The 15,766-nt window shown below is 44.0% G+C and overlaps 2 protein-coding genes and 1 long non-coding RNA gene across 8 annotated transcripts in view; 1 reads left to right on the forward strand and 2 right to left on the reverse strand.

Annotated features, from left to right (window-relative positions):
• Window positions 1-259, reverse strand: part of LOC108446180 — a 4,943-nt gene extending 4,684 nt beyond the window's left edge. Inside the window, exon 1 of the long non-coding RNA XR_001861301.1 lies at window positions 172-259. This is a non-coding gene — a long non-coding RNA (uncharacterized LOC108446180). The remainder of the gene's footprint in view (window positions 1-171) is intronic.
• LOC108446175 (endogenous retrovirus group K member 9 Pol protein-like) overlaps window positions 257-15,766 on the forward strand; it is a 20,931-nt gene continuing 5,421 nt past the window's right edge. Inside the window, exons 1-3 of one of the 6 annotated variants that reach the window (XR_001861299.1) lie at window positions 3,385-3,444; window positions 3,593-3,959; window positions 5,493-6,296. Coding sequence is in view for 3 of the 6 variants with exons in the window: in XM_017732057.1 (XP_017587546.1) it covers window positions 300-572; window positions 2,565-2,987 (696 nt within the window). In the remaining 3 variants the exon portion in view is untranslated. The other 5 variants (XM_017732059.1, XM_017732057.1, XR_001861297.1 and 2 more) reach the window with 5 other exon arrangements.
• LOC103614091 (TCR gamma alternate reading frame protein) overlaps window positions 15,173-15,766 on the reverse strand; it is a 21,555-nt gene continuing 20,961 nt past the window's right edge. Inside the window, exon 6 of the mRNA XM_008631956.2 lies at window positions 15,173-15,766. This exon is cut by the window's right edge and continues 532 nt beyond it. The gene's annotated coding sequence lies outside the window, so the exon portion shown is untranslated.

Raw genomic sequence — 15,766 nt, forward strand, 5'->3', positions numbered from 1 at the left:
GTCTGCCGCAGCCACGTTTCCGGTGCCTTTCTGTCCCGCGCCGGCACCCGTAGCGCCTGGCTATCATGCGCATGCCCCAACAGCTGGGCAATGTTTGGTGCAAGGACAGATAGCGCACAGCCTCTTGGCACAGCAGCTTACGATGATGCGAGAGGTAACGCAATAGCTTACGGTTTTGCGGGAGGTATCACAGCAGCTGGCAGCACTGCTGCAGATGTCGCGACACGCCACAGACGCTGGCAGCTCTGGGCGCGGTACGGGGCGCGGCCCCAGCGGCCCCAGCGCCGGAGCCTGCGCAGATGGCGGTGCCGATGAAAGCCGCAACGTCTCAAGCTGCCTTGCCGGGCGTAGCCCTCGCCGCTACAGCCCCCGCAGCCGCGCCGCACGCTGGTGTGGTGCCTGCGTCCTGCCAGCCTCCCGGGAGACCATCGGACGCACCCCTGCCCGACGATGCTAGCAGCGTTGCTATGGACACGCCTGCTTCGCTACGGGAATCTGTGAAGGCACTCAGGCGCCAGCAACCGGTAACACGGCTAGCCCGCAACCGTCCTCGGACATTTCCAGAATGCAAGGTGACTGTGCGTCCAAAAGATTCCACACGGTTCTGGGAGGAGGTCAAGAGGCGGGCACTGGAGGCTGGGGACTGGGACTTATTAGAAAGAGTTGGGATGCCTGAAGGGGAAGGGAGACCTGAGCAGGCTGCTACCTTGCCTCAGAATGGTGTGCAGGTAGATCACAGCGATGTAACGATGGACCAAGGTGGTAGTGATACAGAGGGTATTATCCAAACTTCTCCTGTACAGAAAGCCCTTCCTAACTCAGGTCAGTCTGACAAACATGAGACCTTTGCTTGGAGGGTGGTCCAGGATCTGCAGACTAAGGTTGCTCAATATGGATTAGTGTGGGACACAGAGGAGTAGAAACTCCTGCAATTAAAAGAGGCTTTGGTTTACAACCGTGGAAGAGACTAGGTCTGGCTTAATTGACAGAGATTTATAGATCTTAAGCAAAAGAATTACGAGCCTGTGTTCCTATAGTTATAAGTAAAAGTGTACACTGGGTGTTCTGGTGGAGGGTTTTAAATATAATAGTGTGATTTTATATAGTTTAAGTTAAGAATGTAGATGTTATAATAGAGACATCTGTGTGTACGTGACATGAGAAGTTATTGGTCAAGACATAGCTGCATTGCAACGAGAAGTGCCACAGGTGATAGGTCATAAATCCAAAACAAAGTGTTGTTTTAAGTGCCTATTGCATTAGAAAGTTATAAATTACGATGTAATTCTAAATCTTGTGATTAGTCGCCATTATTAGGAGGTATTGTAAAATCTCACGCCTCGACTGATGCGTTTTGTTATTTTAAACAATATGTCCATGTAATCACGTAGTCCCATCCCTGAAGGTTACTTCCTCTGACAAGTGAACACGTGGGAAATTCGACAGATGGGGTTCTCCTGAAGTCATGCAGATTATTAGAGTGCTAAATACTGATCTGCTTTCCCTGTTTGATATTAAGCATCTAGGTCAGGTATTATTTCAACCTGTACAATTTTCAGTTTTTGAGGCTAATTGGAGAAGGATGGCTGAGAAGGCTGCAGCTGAGAATATGCAGTTGCCTCCAACTCATCCCAGATACAGAGTTCCTGCAGATGTTCTCATGGGAGCCAATAACTATTGGGACCCTGATACTCAGGCTACCTGGCATCCTCAGATCCTTGAACAGGCTCAGAGGATTGGTATGGGAGCCTTATTAAAGGGCATAGACATGGCTGCTCCTAAAACACGATATGTGAAAATATCTCAGGGGGAGAAAAAGCACTTTTTATCTTTTGTGGAAAAGATTGCTGCAGCCTTGGAAAAGCAGGTTGAAGATGAGGCCATGAGGCAGCTGTTGTGTAGACAGCTAGCAAGAGATAATGTTAATGATGAGTGCAGAAGGATCATAGATGCTTTACCAGGGGAACCCACGCTAACACAGATGGTTGAAGCCTGTGCTAAGGTGGGATCTGGGGAGCATAAATCTGCTCTGGCCACCTCTTCAGTTAAATTCTGGTGGACAAAAAAGGCAACCTAGGCTTGAGAGCAAGCAGAAACAGATTAGACAAAAGATGAGAAATAAGGAAAACAGGGGAGCTGCTCAATGAGAGAGATGCGGTAGGCCAGGTCATTCTGCAGAATACTGTGGATCTGTGTATCATGCCAATGGTTGACCTCTGATACACTCTGGAAACTTGCCCAGGAGTGCAAAGGGGAATTGTGCACAGACACAAATGTTTCCCAAGGGCATGGTACAGACACAGGCCTACTCAGTCAGCTTGCAGCCAGCACCTAGGGATCAGCTGGGGTGGATGTGCACACCACAGCAACAGTCATCTTAGAATCCTGTCATGTTTATAAGGTTCCCTTGGATGCTTATGGACCCTTAGGTCAGGGCTTCAGCGCATTGCTTGTGGGTAGGTCTCGTGTCACCCTTCAAGGGATCTTTGTACACCCAGGAGTTATTGATGCTGATTTTACAGGCCAGATTTGTGCTATGGTTTCCACACCCACCCCCGCACAAGTCATGTGTTCCTAGGGCAGAACAACGCAGTCACGGAGATGGTGGCTTTGGATCTAGGGGGCTTCTGCAGGTCTTCTGGACTGCTGATATCTCCAGCCAAAAGCCGCAGGTGATGTGTAACCTAATCCTGCCAAATGCCCAACCGCCCAAGATCCTACTCCAAGGTTTGATCGACACGGGCGCTGACATGACAGTTGTCTCCTTCTCTGCGTGGCCTCCCAGGTGGCCTCTGGCCCCTGCGGGGTCAGCCATCACAGGGTTGGGAAGAACGGCAAAGAGCTACTTAAGTGAGCAACGTGTGCTGGTGAAAAATGCAGAGGGGCAAACAGCTACAGTTCGGCCCTATGTCACTGCAGCTCCGCTTAACCTCTGGGGGTGGGATGTGTTGGCAGCCTGGGGGGTGCGGATTGGGACAAATTTTTAGTTGGGGCCACTATGCTAAAGGGCGCAGAGTATCCTATGCTGCATTTGCGGTGGCTAGTAAGCAAATCTATCTGGATTCCGCAGTGGCCCCTACCAAAAGAGAAATTCGTCACCCTTTGTCAGTTAGTCCAGGAGCAATTACAACAGGGACATCTTAAACCTTCTACTAGTCCCTGGAACACTCCTGTTTTTGTAATTAAGAAAAAATCAGGGAAATGGAGATTGTTACAGGATCTCCGACAAATCAGTGCAGTGATGGAAAGTATGGGGGCATTGCAGCCTGGCATGCCCTCACCCACCATGATCCCAACAGGGTGGGAAATCCTGATCATTGATTTGAAGGATTGTTTTTTCACTATTCCTTTACATCCTGATGACAACAAGGCTGAACCTGTGAAGAGATATCAATGGAAGGTTCTACCTCAGGGCATGAAGAACAGCCCGACTATCTGCCAATGGTATGTCGCTCAGGCTTTGTCCAGAGTCTGTGAGCAGTTTCCTGAGGCATACTGCTACCATGATATCCTGGTGGCAGCATCCACCCAGGATGAGCTGCTGAGGATTCAGCCTCGGCTGCTCACTGCTCTGCATTCTTATGGATTGCAGGTGGCTCCAGAGAAAGTTCAGCAGCATCCTCCTTGGAAATACTTAGGAGTCAAAATTTTGGATCAAAGTATAGAGCACCAAGAGGTGCAATTCTCAGATTCTATTAAGACGTTGAATGATGCTCAGAAATTGCTGGGTATCATTAATTGGTTACGTCCTTATTTAGGGCTAACCACAGCACAACTTTCCCCGCTTTTTAATATTTTAAAGGGGGACCCCGAGTTGGATTCATCTCAAAAACTGACTCCTGAAGAGCGATGAGCGCTGGCGGAGGTTCAACAGGCTGTTTCTGCTCGTCAGGTTTATCGAGTGGATCCCTCCATTGATATCACTGTTTTCATTACCACTCCAGATTTTCATCCTACAGGTATCATTGGCCAATGGAATAAACGGTGGCCTGACCCTTTCCATATCCTGGAATGGGTCTTTTTGCCTCATCAGCCAAAAAAGACAGCACCCACATTGTTTGAATTGATCGCTTGTTTGATAATCAAATGCCACCAACATTGTTTGCAATTAATGGCAGCAGATTGTGCAACAATTGTTCTTCCAGTACAGCAGGAACACTTTGAGTGGAGCCTTACTAACAGCGCTCCTTTGCAAAGTGCACTGCAGAACTTCTTGGGACAGATTGCTTATCATCTGCCCAGCCACAAATTACTGCAGCTGGCAAAATCGACCAGCTTCACCTTGCAGCCAAACAATAGTTGGGTGCCAGTGCAAGGGCCCACCATCTTCACTGATGGCTCCAGAAAAACAGGGAAAGCCACTGTTACCTGGAAGGAGGAATCTGACTGGCAGGTGCTGGAAGGCTATGAGTCAGGCTCTGCCCAGCTGGTTGAATTGAGGGTTGTTGCCATGGCTTTTCAGCAATTTTCTGAGGTTCCTTTGAATTTGGTCACTGATTCTGCTTACATAGCAGATATAACCCAACACTTGGATTGCTCACTTTTGAAAGAAATCAATAATGCAGCTCTGTTTTCACTATTGAAAACTTTGTGGAGTGCAATTCAAGCTCAAGTTCACCCATATTACATTCTGAATATTCCAAGTCACACCAATTTGCCAGGTTTCATAACAGAAAGCAATGCCAGGGCTGACATGCTGGCCAACCCTGCGTAGGTAGCACCTCAGCCTGACAGAATTGCACAAGCCAAGGCATCGCACGGTTTCTTCCATCAAAGTGCACGTACCCTGCAGAAGCAGTTTCATTTAACGCCAACCGAGGCGCGCGACATTGTCAGCTCTTGTGCTGACTGTCATGGACTTGCTGCACCTTTACCACAGGGGGTAAACCCCAGAGGCCTCAAAGCCTTGCAGCTTTGGCAAACGGATGTAACTCACATCCCTGAATTTGGCTGGCTGAAATATGTGCACGTGTCTATTGACACTTTCTCCTCAGCTATGTGGGCTACTGCTCACACTGGAGAGAAGGGCTGTGATGTCATTGCCCATTGGAAACTGACTTTCGTGATCTTGGGCGTGCCTTCTTCTGTGAAAACCGATAATGGCCCTGCCTACACCTCACAGAAGACGTGGCAGTTTTTACACCTATGGGGTGTAAATCATACTTTGGGTATTCCACATTCTGCTGCTGGCCAAGCCATTATCGAACGTGCTCACAGCACCTTGAAGCGTGTTTTGGAGAAACAAAAAGGGGGAATGCATGGAGAAACCCCACAGAGCCGACTAGAAAAAGCTCTATATACAATTAATCATCTTACAGTGCCACCAAATTCGAACAATCCTGTTATTTTAAATCAGTTTCTTTCATTGCAGTCTGCAGGCGAGATGCACCTGCCTCAAGTGAAAGTCTGGGTACGGGATCTACTTACTAACAAGTGGGAAGGCCCGCATGAGCTCACTGCTTGGGGTTGTGGGTATGCTTGCGTTTCCACAGATACTGGGGTACAGTGGCTACCTGCAAGATGCGCTCGCCCTGACCTGCGGTACCAGAAGCAGAACAGGCAACCTCCAAGGCAACCTTCAGATGATGACCAGAATGCAGATCATTCATCGAATGATCCCTCTGATGATGACCAAGATGTCGACCATCAGCCTGGTCCTTCTACAAGCAGAGACTGAACTTTAAGTTTCTTATGTTATGGAGTCAGAATGTTATGCAGAATTTTAGAGCCCTTAAGGCTATCCAGAATTAGTAACTGATGTAGAGCCCTGAAGGCTATTCAGAATTAATGACTGGACATATAGCTGGATTCGCTAGCTGTATCTCCCATGGCACTGCTGGAGAATCTCTGCCCACTTTAAATCAGTGTCTCATTTGGATTCAGTCTGGTGACAGCCATTACTAAACGGATCCCTTATGCTGTGTGTGTTCTCCTTTCTGCAAGGGGCCCCGCAGAGGACTACAAACGCTACCTTTTTGGTCAAAAGGGGGAATTGTGGATACTAAAAAGCTACCAGAGAAATTTTCTAGCTTTCTTCAGCCACCTGTGAAAGTCTCCTTTCTCACGCAGACTGGCTGGGAAACAGTTTGAGATTTTGTAAACTATCTCACAGGTGCAGGCTGTGCTGGAGATTGTTTTGGTATACTGGGAAAAATATTTTGAAAATGAGTGTTATACCATTCAGCCAGTCACTCTGGTAGGTGGCTAACCAATGGACCAATCATATCATTCCTCTATGGCGAACCAAGTTACCAAATGAGTTTGTAATTAATTAAACATTCCCATTTTATCCTGGACTTGCATTCTGTGTCGTTCTTCTCGCCATCCTCAGTACAACAGCAGCACCCCCCCATGCATCCCAAAATACCTTGAAACATCACTCTTTCTAGTCCCTCACACTGTATTAGCCAGCCTCTCCTCCCTGGATTGACTGCCCAGCTGGAGCAGAATATCAGTTGTCACACTGATAAATGTGATTTGAGAAACAGAATCTGGGAGATGCTCTGCTTTGAGGCATGGGCAAGGGGATTTTTAAAAGGTAGAGCCTCGGCAGCAGAGACCTTCCCTGTTTTGTTCTAATGGACTTGATGCATTTGTTCCTGATGAAACATAACTTCAAGACACCAAGGACGAACCCCCTATTTGTGATTTGACACTGTCAATACTGCAGTAGGTGATGTGTTAGAGGAATATCTACTAAACTGTGTTAAGAATTTGTAGTAGTGGCTGGTTTTTATTTGTTTGTTTGTCTGCTACTAATTTTGAAGTGGCTTCTTCTGTTCTGAGGATATGAAGAGACAAGTACATCCCAGGATTATGGGGGCAGAGGAGAGATTCACAGCCTCACCTGTCCCATGTAAAGAGGCATAAGACTCCTTCCTTTCTGTAGTTTGTAAACAGAAGTCACTCATATGCTTGCTTTGCCCATGTTAGTCTCTGCAGTTCAGATGAAGACAGTGCCTGCTGAATGTTTTCTAATATTCCTCCATAATACAATGTTAGGACTATTGACCTAAAACTTGCCCTGAGAATCAGTAATTCCAGTGGGGGGGTGTAAACATGATGTTGTACCCTTCTGTAGTATCAGAAGGATGTAAACAGGGTGAGCTCTTCCCTCCAAGTGCCTTTTGTCACTTTAGTATCCCTGCAGCCTACAGTGACTGTTTCCTGTGACTAGAAGGCAAGCTTTGTGCAAAGCCTACTTGTAGCATAGGAAGCCCCTCTCAACCTGAGTGTGCTGCTGCTTCTTATTTCTGTGTTGGTATGCCTAGGACTGTCAAGAAAGCAAGGCTGGGCTTTCTCTGGAAACTGCCATATGACCTCTAGCAAATGTTAAGTATCATACTTACATACTTTCGCTGCCTTAGATGATGGATCCTCAGACTAAGTCTCAATGAATAACAGCCCATTCTTCCATGTTTTTTGGCGTGCCTCTCTAACACTGGGCAGATGCAGCCCTACCCTTTAGAGGCTTTCCTTCCAGTGTGCCAAAAATAACTCACATATCAGTAGACGATGGTAGGTAAATTCAAACTCCAGAATGAGTGGATGTTGTTTCTGTTCATTGTGTATTGTTACAAAGGGGCAGTGCACTGTACCCATATAAAATACTGATTTGACAAATATAGTTGCAGGTTTTTTGCTATGCCAGGAGGTCACTGGTGGTTTGGGAGAGGATGTTGATAACCTTGCAGAAGATATTTTATTTGAGGAGCTAGTGATCTTGAACAGACTATGTCTGCTCTATTGTGCCTTGTACTTGAAGCCTGAGAAGTGCATATATTCTTCATACGATCTCTAATATCTTAGGGAAAGGTAAGCTCCATGTGGATCAATAGCTGGAATGTAATGATCCGGACCGGAGACCCCTGTGCATTGTGGAGTTCGTGGTCCATGTAACCCTTAACCTTAGTAGGTGCAGGCCTGTGCTGCATATACAAAATGGCCTCGGGGTCTGTGTGCTGCACAGGTCCTGTGACTGCAGGATCAACTCAGCCAGCTCATCATAAGTAGCTCATCATGAGTAGCTTGCAGGCAGCTCCCACTTGGTAGCAGTGATTATGCCACTTCCATGGCTGTGGATTCATCTATAAACACAGCAAGAAATTCTCCTTTATGAATAGAGCTATTGTCTTATAAGAAAATTATAAGATAAATGACCAAATAAAAAAGAAGAATCTTGCCTATTGACAAGGTGTGTCCAGCATGATGCATGTGGATCAAAGGCCTGTTCAAAGCTACAGCACCCAGCAAAAAAAAACAATGTAAGATTGGCTATAATATATTCTCCTTATAGTGTTAGTTTTAGTAAATAACACTTTAAATGATAGTTTACAGAGCCTGACTACCTCTCTCCCTGAATTGTGACATACTAGCACCTTCTGGTGCAAAACAGATTGTTTCTTCCCTTGATAAGCCACAGCTAGAGTATTTTTCAATTTTTAATTAGGAGTCTACAGTTAGAATTCTATCGATTTAACTTGTGATCATACTTGTAGTCTATTTTAGGTACCCTCTACAATGTATTAAAATAGACCAGGTTCACGCTGTTTTCATATTAAGAGCACTTATTCTGTGGAATCTAAGGTGTCTCAGTTTATCAGGAGGATTAAGGTAATATCTTGGTTTGAAAGACAAATATCTGCCAAGGAAGGCAGAAACCCTTCTGGAATAGAAAGAAGACTTCCCCCTCCAAATTATTATAATTTGAAATTACGAGGATTTCAGACAAAAATGTAGAAAAAGGAATAACAGTTCTTTACTAGAAAATACATAGACCAGAACAGAGCAAACAACAACGCAGTAACAGAAGCTTCCAACCCGCTGAGCACTTTTTCCCTCTGGGTGTAGTTGTGAGCGCCGCCGGCAGGGCTGGGGCGCTGCGGGAGGCAAAGCCAAAGCCGTGGTGCGAGAGCCCGGCCGGCAGCGGGCGCTGGACTCACGCAGGTGGCGGTGGATCTCAGTGCTGGCAGGTGCTGAAAAGTCTGAGTCCGCTGGGGGAAAGAATGCTCTCACCAGCAGCGGGCACAGGCAGGGGAGCAGGTAGAACTCGACCGTAGTGCTGAGCTGCTGCGTAGAAAAAGAGCCAGGGAGACTGCGCGGCTCCCAGCGGCACACCACGCGACAGTTCCCGGTCCCAGAGCAGAAGAGAAAAAACTCAACCAGCTAAAAAAACCTGCCAAACCCCTATTCCCCTCGCCAAAAGGATTTCGTTAGTATGCCAGGGCTATCAGCCACCTCCCTTTAACTCAATCACCAACCATCCATCCCCGAGGAGGCCCCTCCCCCTTCTTCATGATGACAATGGGAAAAATTCACTAAAAATCCTAAACCCATAACAGGTAATAATGTAGTACAAAGTCCATTTTATCTGTCGTTTGTGTCGGAGCAGTCCTCCTACACCCATGAAAATTTTTCTTGAAGCAGAGAAGGCTCTTTGTCCAAAGTGATTGCAGAGTGACAAATATGAGAACAAAAGGTATTGTGAGATGAAGCCTCAGCCCCTCCTCACCGTTAGCCTCTTACAGCCCCCAATGACCAGAACCTTGACACCTATACCCCAATATAATTTACCTGTGGCAGGCTTTGCTACCTCCTTGCCTCTCAGCAGAGAGTGCTCTCTGGGTAGATGAGAAGTGGGGGAAGGGCTCATCAGAAAGAAAAACACGACCAGACATCCATGCTGGAATGAAGAGTGTCAGGAACAGGAAAGACCAAAGAGCCCATTCTCCAGAGAGGCTGCTCCGCAATGTGGGAGTCATGCTGGACAGAAGTCCTGTGTCAGCCTGAAAGTAAGGGAATGGGCCTGGAAGCCCTCTTTTCGGTTAGCTCCTTGCTCTGAGCACTGGCTTTGTCACACCTCACTCTCAGACAACCAATTTTCCTTCTGGAGTACATAGGACAGGCACTTGGACTCTCTTCCAGGGCTGTGCACCTAAATCCTGAGCACCTAACCCAGGTACCTATGGTCTGTGCTTCCCTAGTCACCCTCCCAGTAGTAAATACTGTACCAGAGAGTCATCTACAGAGCAGAGGTAGGGGATCAACTGTGTTCTGACACCCCTGTGGTGAAAACATTCAGCTGAGTTGCTTTTACACATGTTCCAAGGCTGTGCTTTGTCTCTACATTTGCAGACTGTTAAATTTCTTATTTCTTTGTCTTGAATAATCCACAGATTAACCCGAGATTGAATCTCCATTGAATTTACTGGGACATGGTGTAGTAGGGTAACCAGACAATATTTTCCACAGAGGTTCATGGCAGGAATGGTTATGGAATTTGCTGTGAGTTAATTAAAATTAAAGCTCACGTTGCAGGAAGGAGCAGCTGGTCTTAACAGTTCTGTGTTTGATGAACACATGGCTTGAACAGCTTTCAGTGAAGTATTGTAGACATGGGACCTCCACAATAGAAAAGTGGCCCCTTTCAAACACACAGTAGCTATTAGTCTCTTATTGCATGTCCTCTGTGGTCCTGTCCTTAGTTGGAGGTGATATGTGATCAGGTTTCCCTTCTTTGTGTAGGAGTGGCTGGTGAGTTGCAGTCAGGAATGTTGTGCCCTCAGCTTTGGAGGAAGCACTGGACACTAAATGTATCCTTTGGCATCTTTTAGAGTTATAAAAGTTGATTTTTTTCACAGCTTAATTGCTGCATTACTAGCTTCTGGGTGGGCTTTTTTGACAGCACTGTCTCATTCCTTAATTCACTTTGATAGTTCACCAAGGTTTTTTACCACTCTTAATGGTGTTGGGTAGAAAGAAAAGCAGAACTATTGGTCTGAGTCCTGTGGAGAGCTATTCTGACAGGAGTCTGAGCTGCCTCTCTTGCTACAGTGTTGGAGATGCTAATTACCTGACTCCTGAAACCTGACAGCCCTTTGCTTTCTGACCCAGGATTTTACTGGAAGACCTTTGCTGAAGGAAGGATTTTTATTCCTGCCAGATCTTTCATTCAGAAAGCACATTCAGAATGGATGTGCTGTCTGGCTGTTGCTCTGTCCTTAAACTCGCCTAAAGGAGTGTGTCAGAGCTCAAACAGTGGTCTTTCCCAAAGCTTTCTAAAGGAAGTGGATTTTTTTCCCGAGAAATAGAGGCCTGCAGAAGTAGAGTAGTCAGCCCTGGGGCAGAGGTATTGATAACCTTTCATGGCCTTTGTAAACCCATGTGCACATTCTATGTGTTTTTCCTTGACTGAGGGTTTTGCTTCCATTTAATTTTGCAAGCTTATATGAAGATGAGCAGGTATGCTCTGTACATACTAGGAACTGGAGTCTATTCAATATGGATGTTAAAAGTTTTCTCAAGAGGAGTTAGAACTCAATAAAACAGCAGAAACCTTTCAGTGTCTTGGTGTAAGAGCCTTGTGGTGACGAGGCACCAGGACAATGAAGAGTATAATGCTGCGCAGTACCAGTGCACTGCAAATTAAGGTCTATTTTTGACACAGAAAATAGAAGTGGAAAAACTTGGGTTACCATAATATGGGTCATGAATTAAATAACGTACTTACTGGTCAGGATGCTGAGGCTCCAGGTACAGTCAGTCTTTCCTGTGTGGAGATTCTTGAAATCTTATGCAGTGGCATGATCCCTGGGAAGACTGTAGACTAAAGCACACTAATGACTCAAAAGGAAAAATATGTATTTTAGTTAAACATAATCAGTGGTCTGGTTCTGATTGCCGGTGTAATAAGGCCTCCTGGTGGAAACGGTACTTTCACCAATAAAGCAAATTGAAACTGCAGAACACAAGCTGTTTACATTTTTAAAATGAGGTCCAGCCTTTTGCTGTGGGTGTAGCAGTCCAGCTTGAAAATCCAGAAAGTTTTGAAAAACTGTATGTTAATTTTGGAAATGTTCTCCTTTTGTTCCCATATATGTGACTGTACTTGAAGATAGGAATGTTTCTGATCCTCCCTCCTTCTACTCCTTCTTTTCTTCCCTACTCACATGCATGAGTTGTACAAACTGCTGTCCATCACAGGTTAATGTTGATTGTGAGTTCAGGTATCATGCCTCGTATTCCATGTGGTGGCGAGGGGCCTGTGACCAGCATTGTTTTGACTTCAGGAAGCTGCTGCTTGGGCCTCAGTAACAGCTTGAGCACTTTCTTTCTGCTAGTCTGCTGCAGCTGTCAAGTAAGAAGTGTTGGTTCATGCACCCTTTATGGGTATGAGAAATGAAATTACATTAAAGAATATGAAAAGTTAGAGACTTAGTTAGAGACTTCATATTAAATGTGAAGAGCCTAGATATGTAATCTTGGTTGCTGAGTCATCATTCTCCTAGTAGCATGTTCAAAATCATAGTCTGGAAAAAGTTTATTCCTACTGTTATTTTACAATCTGAGCCTCAAAATGATTGCTAGCTGTGCTATTTCAGAAGAGGAAAGGAAAGGTCTCCCTGAAGTTATTCATTAAGCCACCTTCCTGCAAGACAGTGCCTCCTGCAGGAGCTATCTCTGGACTCATGGTCCTGTGACCATCTAAGTTTATTTGGGGGAGGCCTCTGAGCACTTTGTCACAGCAGAAACCTGTATCTTTTTGTAGTGCATTTTGGTTCCATGTAAAGATAATTTCCTCACTTTGGCAAATGCTTCATTTATTTTCAGGATTATCTTGCCCCATGCATTCACTTTTCCACACATGGCAAAGCTCCAACCGGCATAAGAATGAAAATTTCTTTAGAAGCTGAAGCTTCTGATTTGAAATCTTCTGGTCGTCATTTGGAGCAGTGGGTCACCTTTCCTTTTGAGTCCCCCATTTTCAGTATGTGTTGGTTTGAATCTCATTTTTATTCATCTACACTTCTTTGGAAGAAATTGTTGCAATTTGCTAGTGGAGGTGCTAAGAGAGTTTATTAATTAGAAAACAAACAGAATGATTCCCATGTGCTGTAGTATCTCACAAAGATGCATCTTCTTGACATATGTGTATTAGGTTGTCTCCCTGGTGGTATGAAAGTACTTGTCCAAAATGTATCCAGTAGTTCCTCAGGTTAATCTCAGGAACTAGGAAATAACTGGAAACTGTGCTCTCATAAGGTACATTACCTTATGAGGAGACTTGTAATACAATGAAGTGAAAGTTATCTGTTGTGGAACTATATTTAATGACAGTTTGGACTCATTAGGTAAAACATGACAAGTAATCATTCATTATCATTTGATTCATTTCCCTGTAACTATCTATAGGTGCAGAGATACAATTCCTTAAACTGTTCCTCTGAGATTTTTTGTTTTCTCATCACTTTCTAAGTGCATGTTGGTTCTCTAGCAGTTTCAAAATCTCAAACTGAATAGTCTATGATTTGAATCACTCTTAAAATTTATTTATGTTGGTACCTACTATCAACAGACATTAGCTGTTGGCAGACTGCAATCATCCGTATGTAGATCTTTCTCATTTACAACTACCCGTGAGAAGAATGCACGAGAGGGTTTCTGTATCACTTGTTGTAGGTTGTTTGATTGTTGAGAAGTCATAATTCTCAAGCATGTGTAAGTAATTCTACTGTATAGGACACAAAATTATTCTAGCATGATCAAGAATATGCAAATCCCTTTACACAAATATATTCATTTGTGCTGATAGCTTCTTTGTACTTTTATGGCAAAAGTTGATCGTGTTCTATCTTCTTTTCATTAGAAGCACCAGATTGTCCATAACCATTTTTGTAGTATTTGCATTAATTCTGCAACTCCATAACAGTAGAGCAGCTCATACTTGTAGAAGCTTGAAATCACTGAAAATCAGTTGTGGTAAGATATGTACTTGAGAAGTCATGTCTTTCAAGTGTTAGCAAAGTCCCAGCAGCAGAAGTTTACAGTTACAGATAACATCTAACTCTGTCCTGCACTTAGGACTTCAAGTCCTGCAGACACCCTGCAGTGCCTGAGTTACTGGGGTAGCAATAGTCCCTACATAAGACAAGCGTGCAGTTAGACCAACATGTATCAAACACTGAGTTTCACGGTGATATTCACAAGTTACTTAGGCATGTGGTTTTTGTAACTTTGTATTTGTATTAGAAGGAAATGGTTTAGAAGCCTGCTGTGGTAAAAGGCTGTGGTCTAACTGTCCTCAGCTAATCACCCATTCTCATCGCAGCCCACCTCCTCTGAACCAGTTGTGACTGGTTCAGTTTATAGGGTTTTTCCACTAAATAACCTAACCTTCCTGCAAACAAATGCCCCAGCACTTAGAAGCCTTAAAAATCCACTTTTCCTTTTATTTGAGCTAAATAAATAAGAATTAAAATCTTAGTAGGAACAGTATATGTTTATATATAAACTTCAGGGACATGTGAGCTGTTGCAAGGTGTAAAACTGGCAACTAAGCATTTGAAAAACCCCTGAAACTGAGAGGTGACGGTTTAGGGTTGCATGTAGGCAAGGAGTTTGCTGTGGTTTTTTTTTCTCTGTTTTTCTGAACTGCATGGACAACATCTTTCAGTTTTGTGCAGAAGACACAAAAAGTAGATTTGGGTATCATATATTGAGAGATCTTGGTTCCTTTACACAGTCAAGCATTTGTCTAGCAGAGATAAATGTAGGGGAGATCCATGCAATATCCAGGTAAAATCCATGATGCTACTGAAATCTACAGTTACTGCATCCCAAAAATACCTTTGTAGCTGTTTTAGCTCACCTTAATTGGAACCAAATCTTAACAAATAATAGCATGGGATCCCAGGTATTTCTCAAACAGAGTTTTACTGAAGACTAGAAATCACATCTTTCTTCACATTGAAGAGTAACATGACATTGAAGGCAGTAATTAGTTGCTTCAATATGCAGATTCTAATGTAGTTTGTAAGGTATGCTATTAGTAAAACAGCTGTGGTTGTTAGAACTCAACTTCATATGTTTTCCTTCCCTTACAATGGCGATGAGCCCTAGGAGGCAGTCCAGTTGTAACATTTCCCCTCGGCTTGGCTTATCTCTGTTTTACAAAGCTTAGCTTTCTGTTTTATAACACAAAAGATGTAACAAACTAGCATTTATTGTTCTGTGTAAAAGTGTTCCTATTTAACACACTGAAAAGCAGAAAAGTGATGTTTTAAGGACCTTTGATTTCCTGAGAAATTTATATGAACAGAGAAATTAATCAGGTTTTCTAGACACCTTTGTACAGGCTGTGGATATGCTGGAGAACAAACACAGGCCTCATAAAGACAGCTGGAGGAAAGCTTTTATTGCCATCATCATTACAGACACAGTGAGTGTAAATGCTGCAGGGACATATCTCCAAAACCTAGAGCAGTGTTGCCCAAAACCAAGCAAGCGATTTATCCCAATATGTCTACTTCCTATTTTTCCACATAAATTTGAAAGGAAATGATTTGTGGAACTTGGAGATTAAGAGTTCAAAGTCTCCGAGAATTTTTCTTCCTTTGTAAAAATATTCTTTCAGAGGGTCACTTTTGAGGTTTTGCTCAGTTTTAAAAGGTGTCTTTAGACGAGGTGATGTTCATGATCATTGTGGTTGTTTTCTTTTTTTAAAATTACAATGTGCAGATTTTCAGACTGTGTCACAGTGCTGGTGGATTTCTTCAATTTCTTCACATGTGCACCTTAGCATTGCTTTTATTCTCATCTGACTTCTTTATTCAAAATTCTTTTGTTCACTTTTTAAAGTTTTGTTTAATTGTCTCTTAAAGCACACCACTTCAGAATAATTAATTCCTGATTTGTTGGGTACATGAGAGTTGCAACAAATCACTGAGAGTAAAATGAAGAAATACCTGTGAATTTACTGCGCAGGAAT

The sequence above is a fragment of the Corvus brachyrhynchos genome, unplaced genomic scaffold (assembly GCF_000691975.1).
Source record: "Corvus brachyrhynchos isolate BGI_N302 unplaced genomic scaffold, ASM69197v1 scaffold264, whole genome shotgun sequence".
NCBI lineage: Eukaryota > Metazoa > Chordata > Aves > Passeriformes > Corvidae > Corvus > Corvus brachyrhynchos.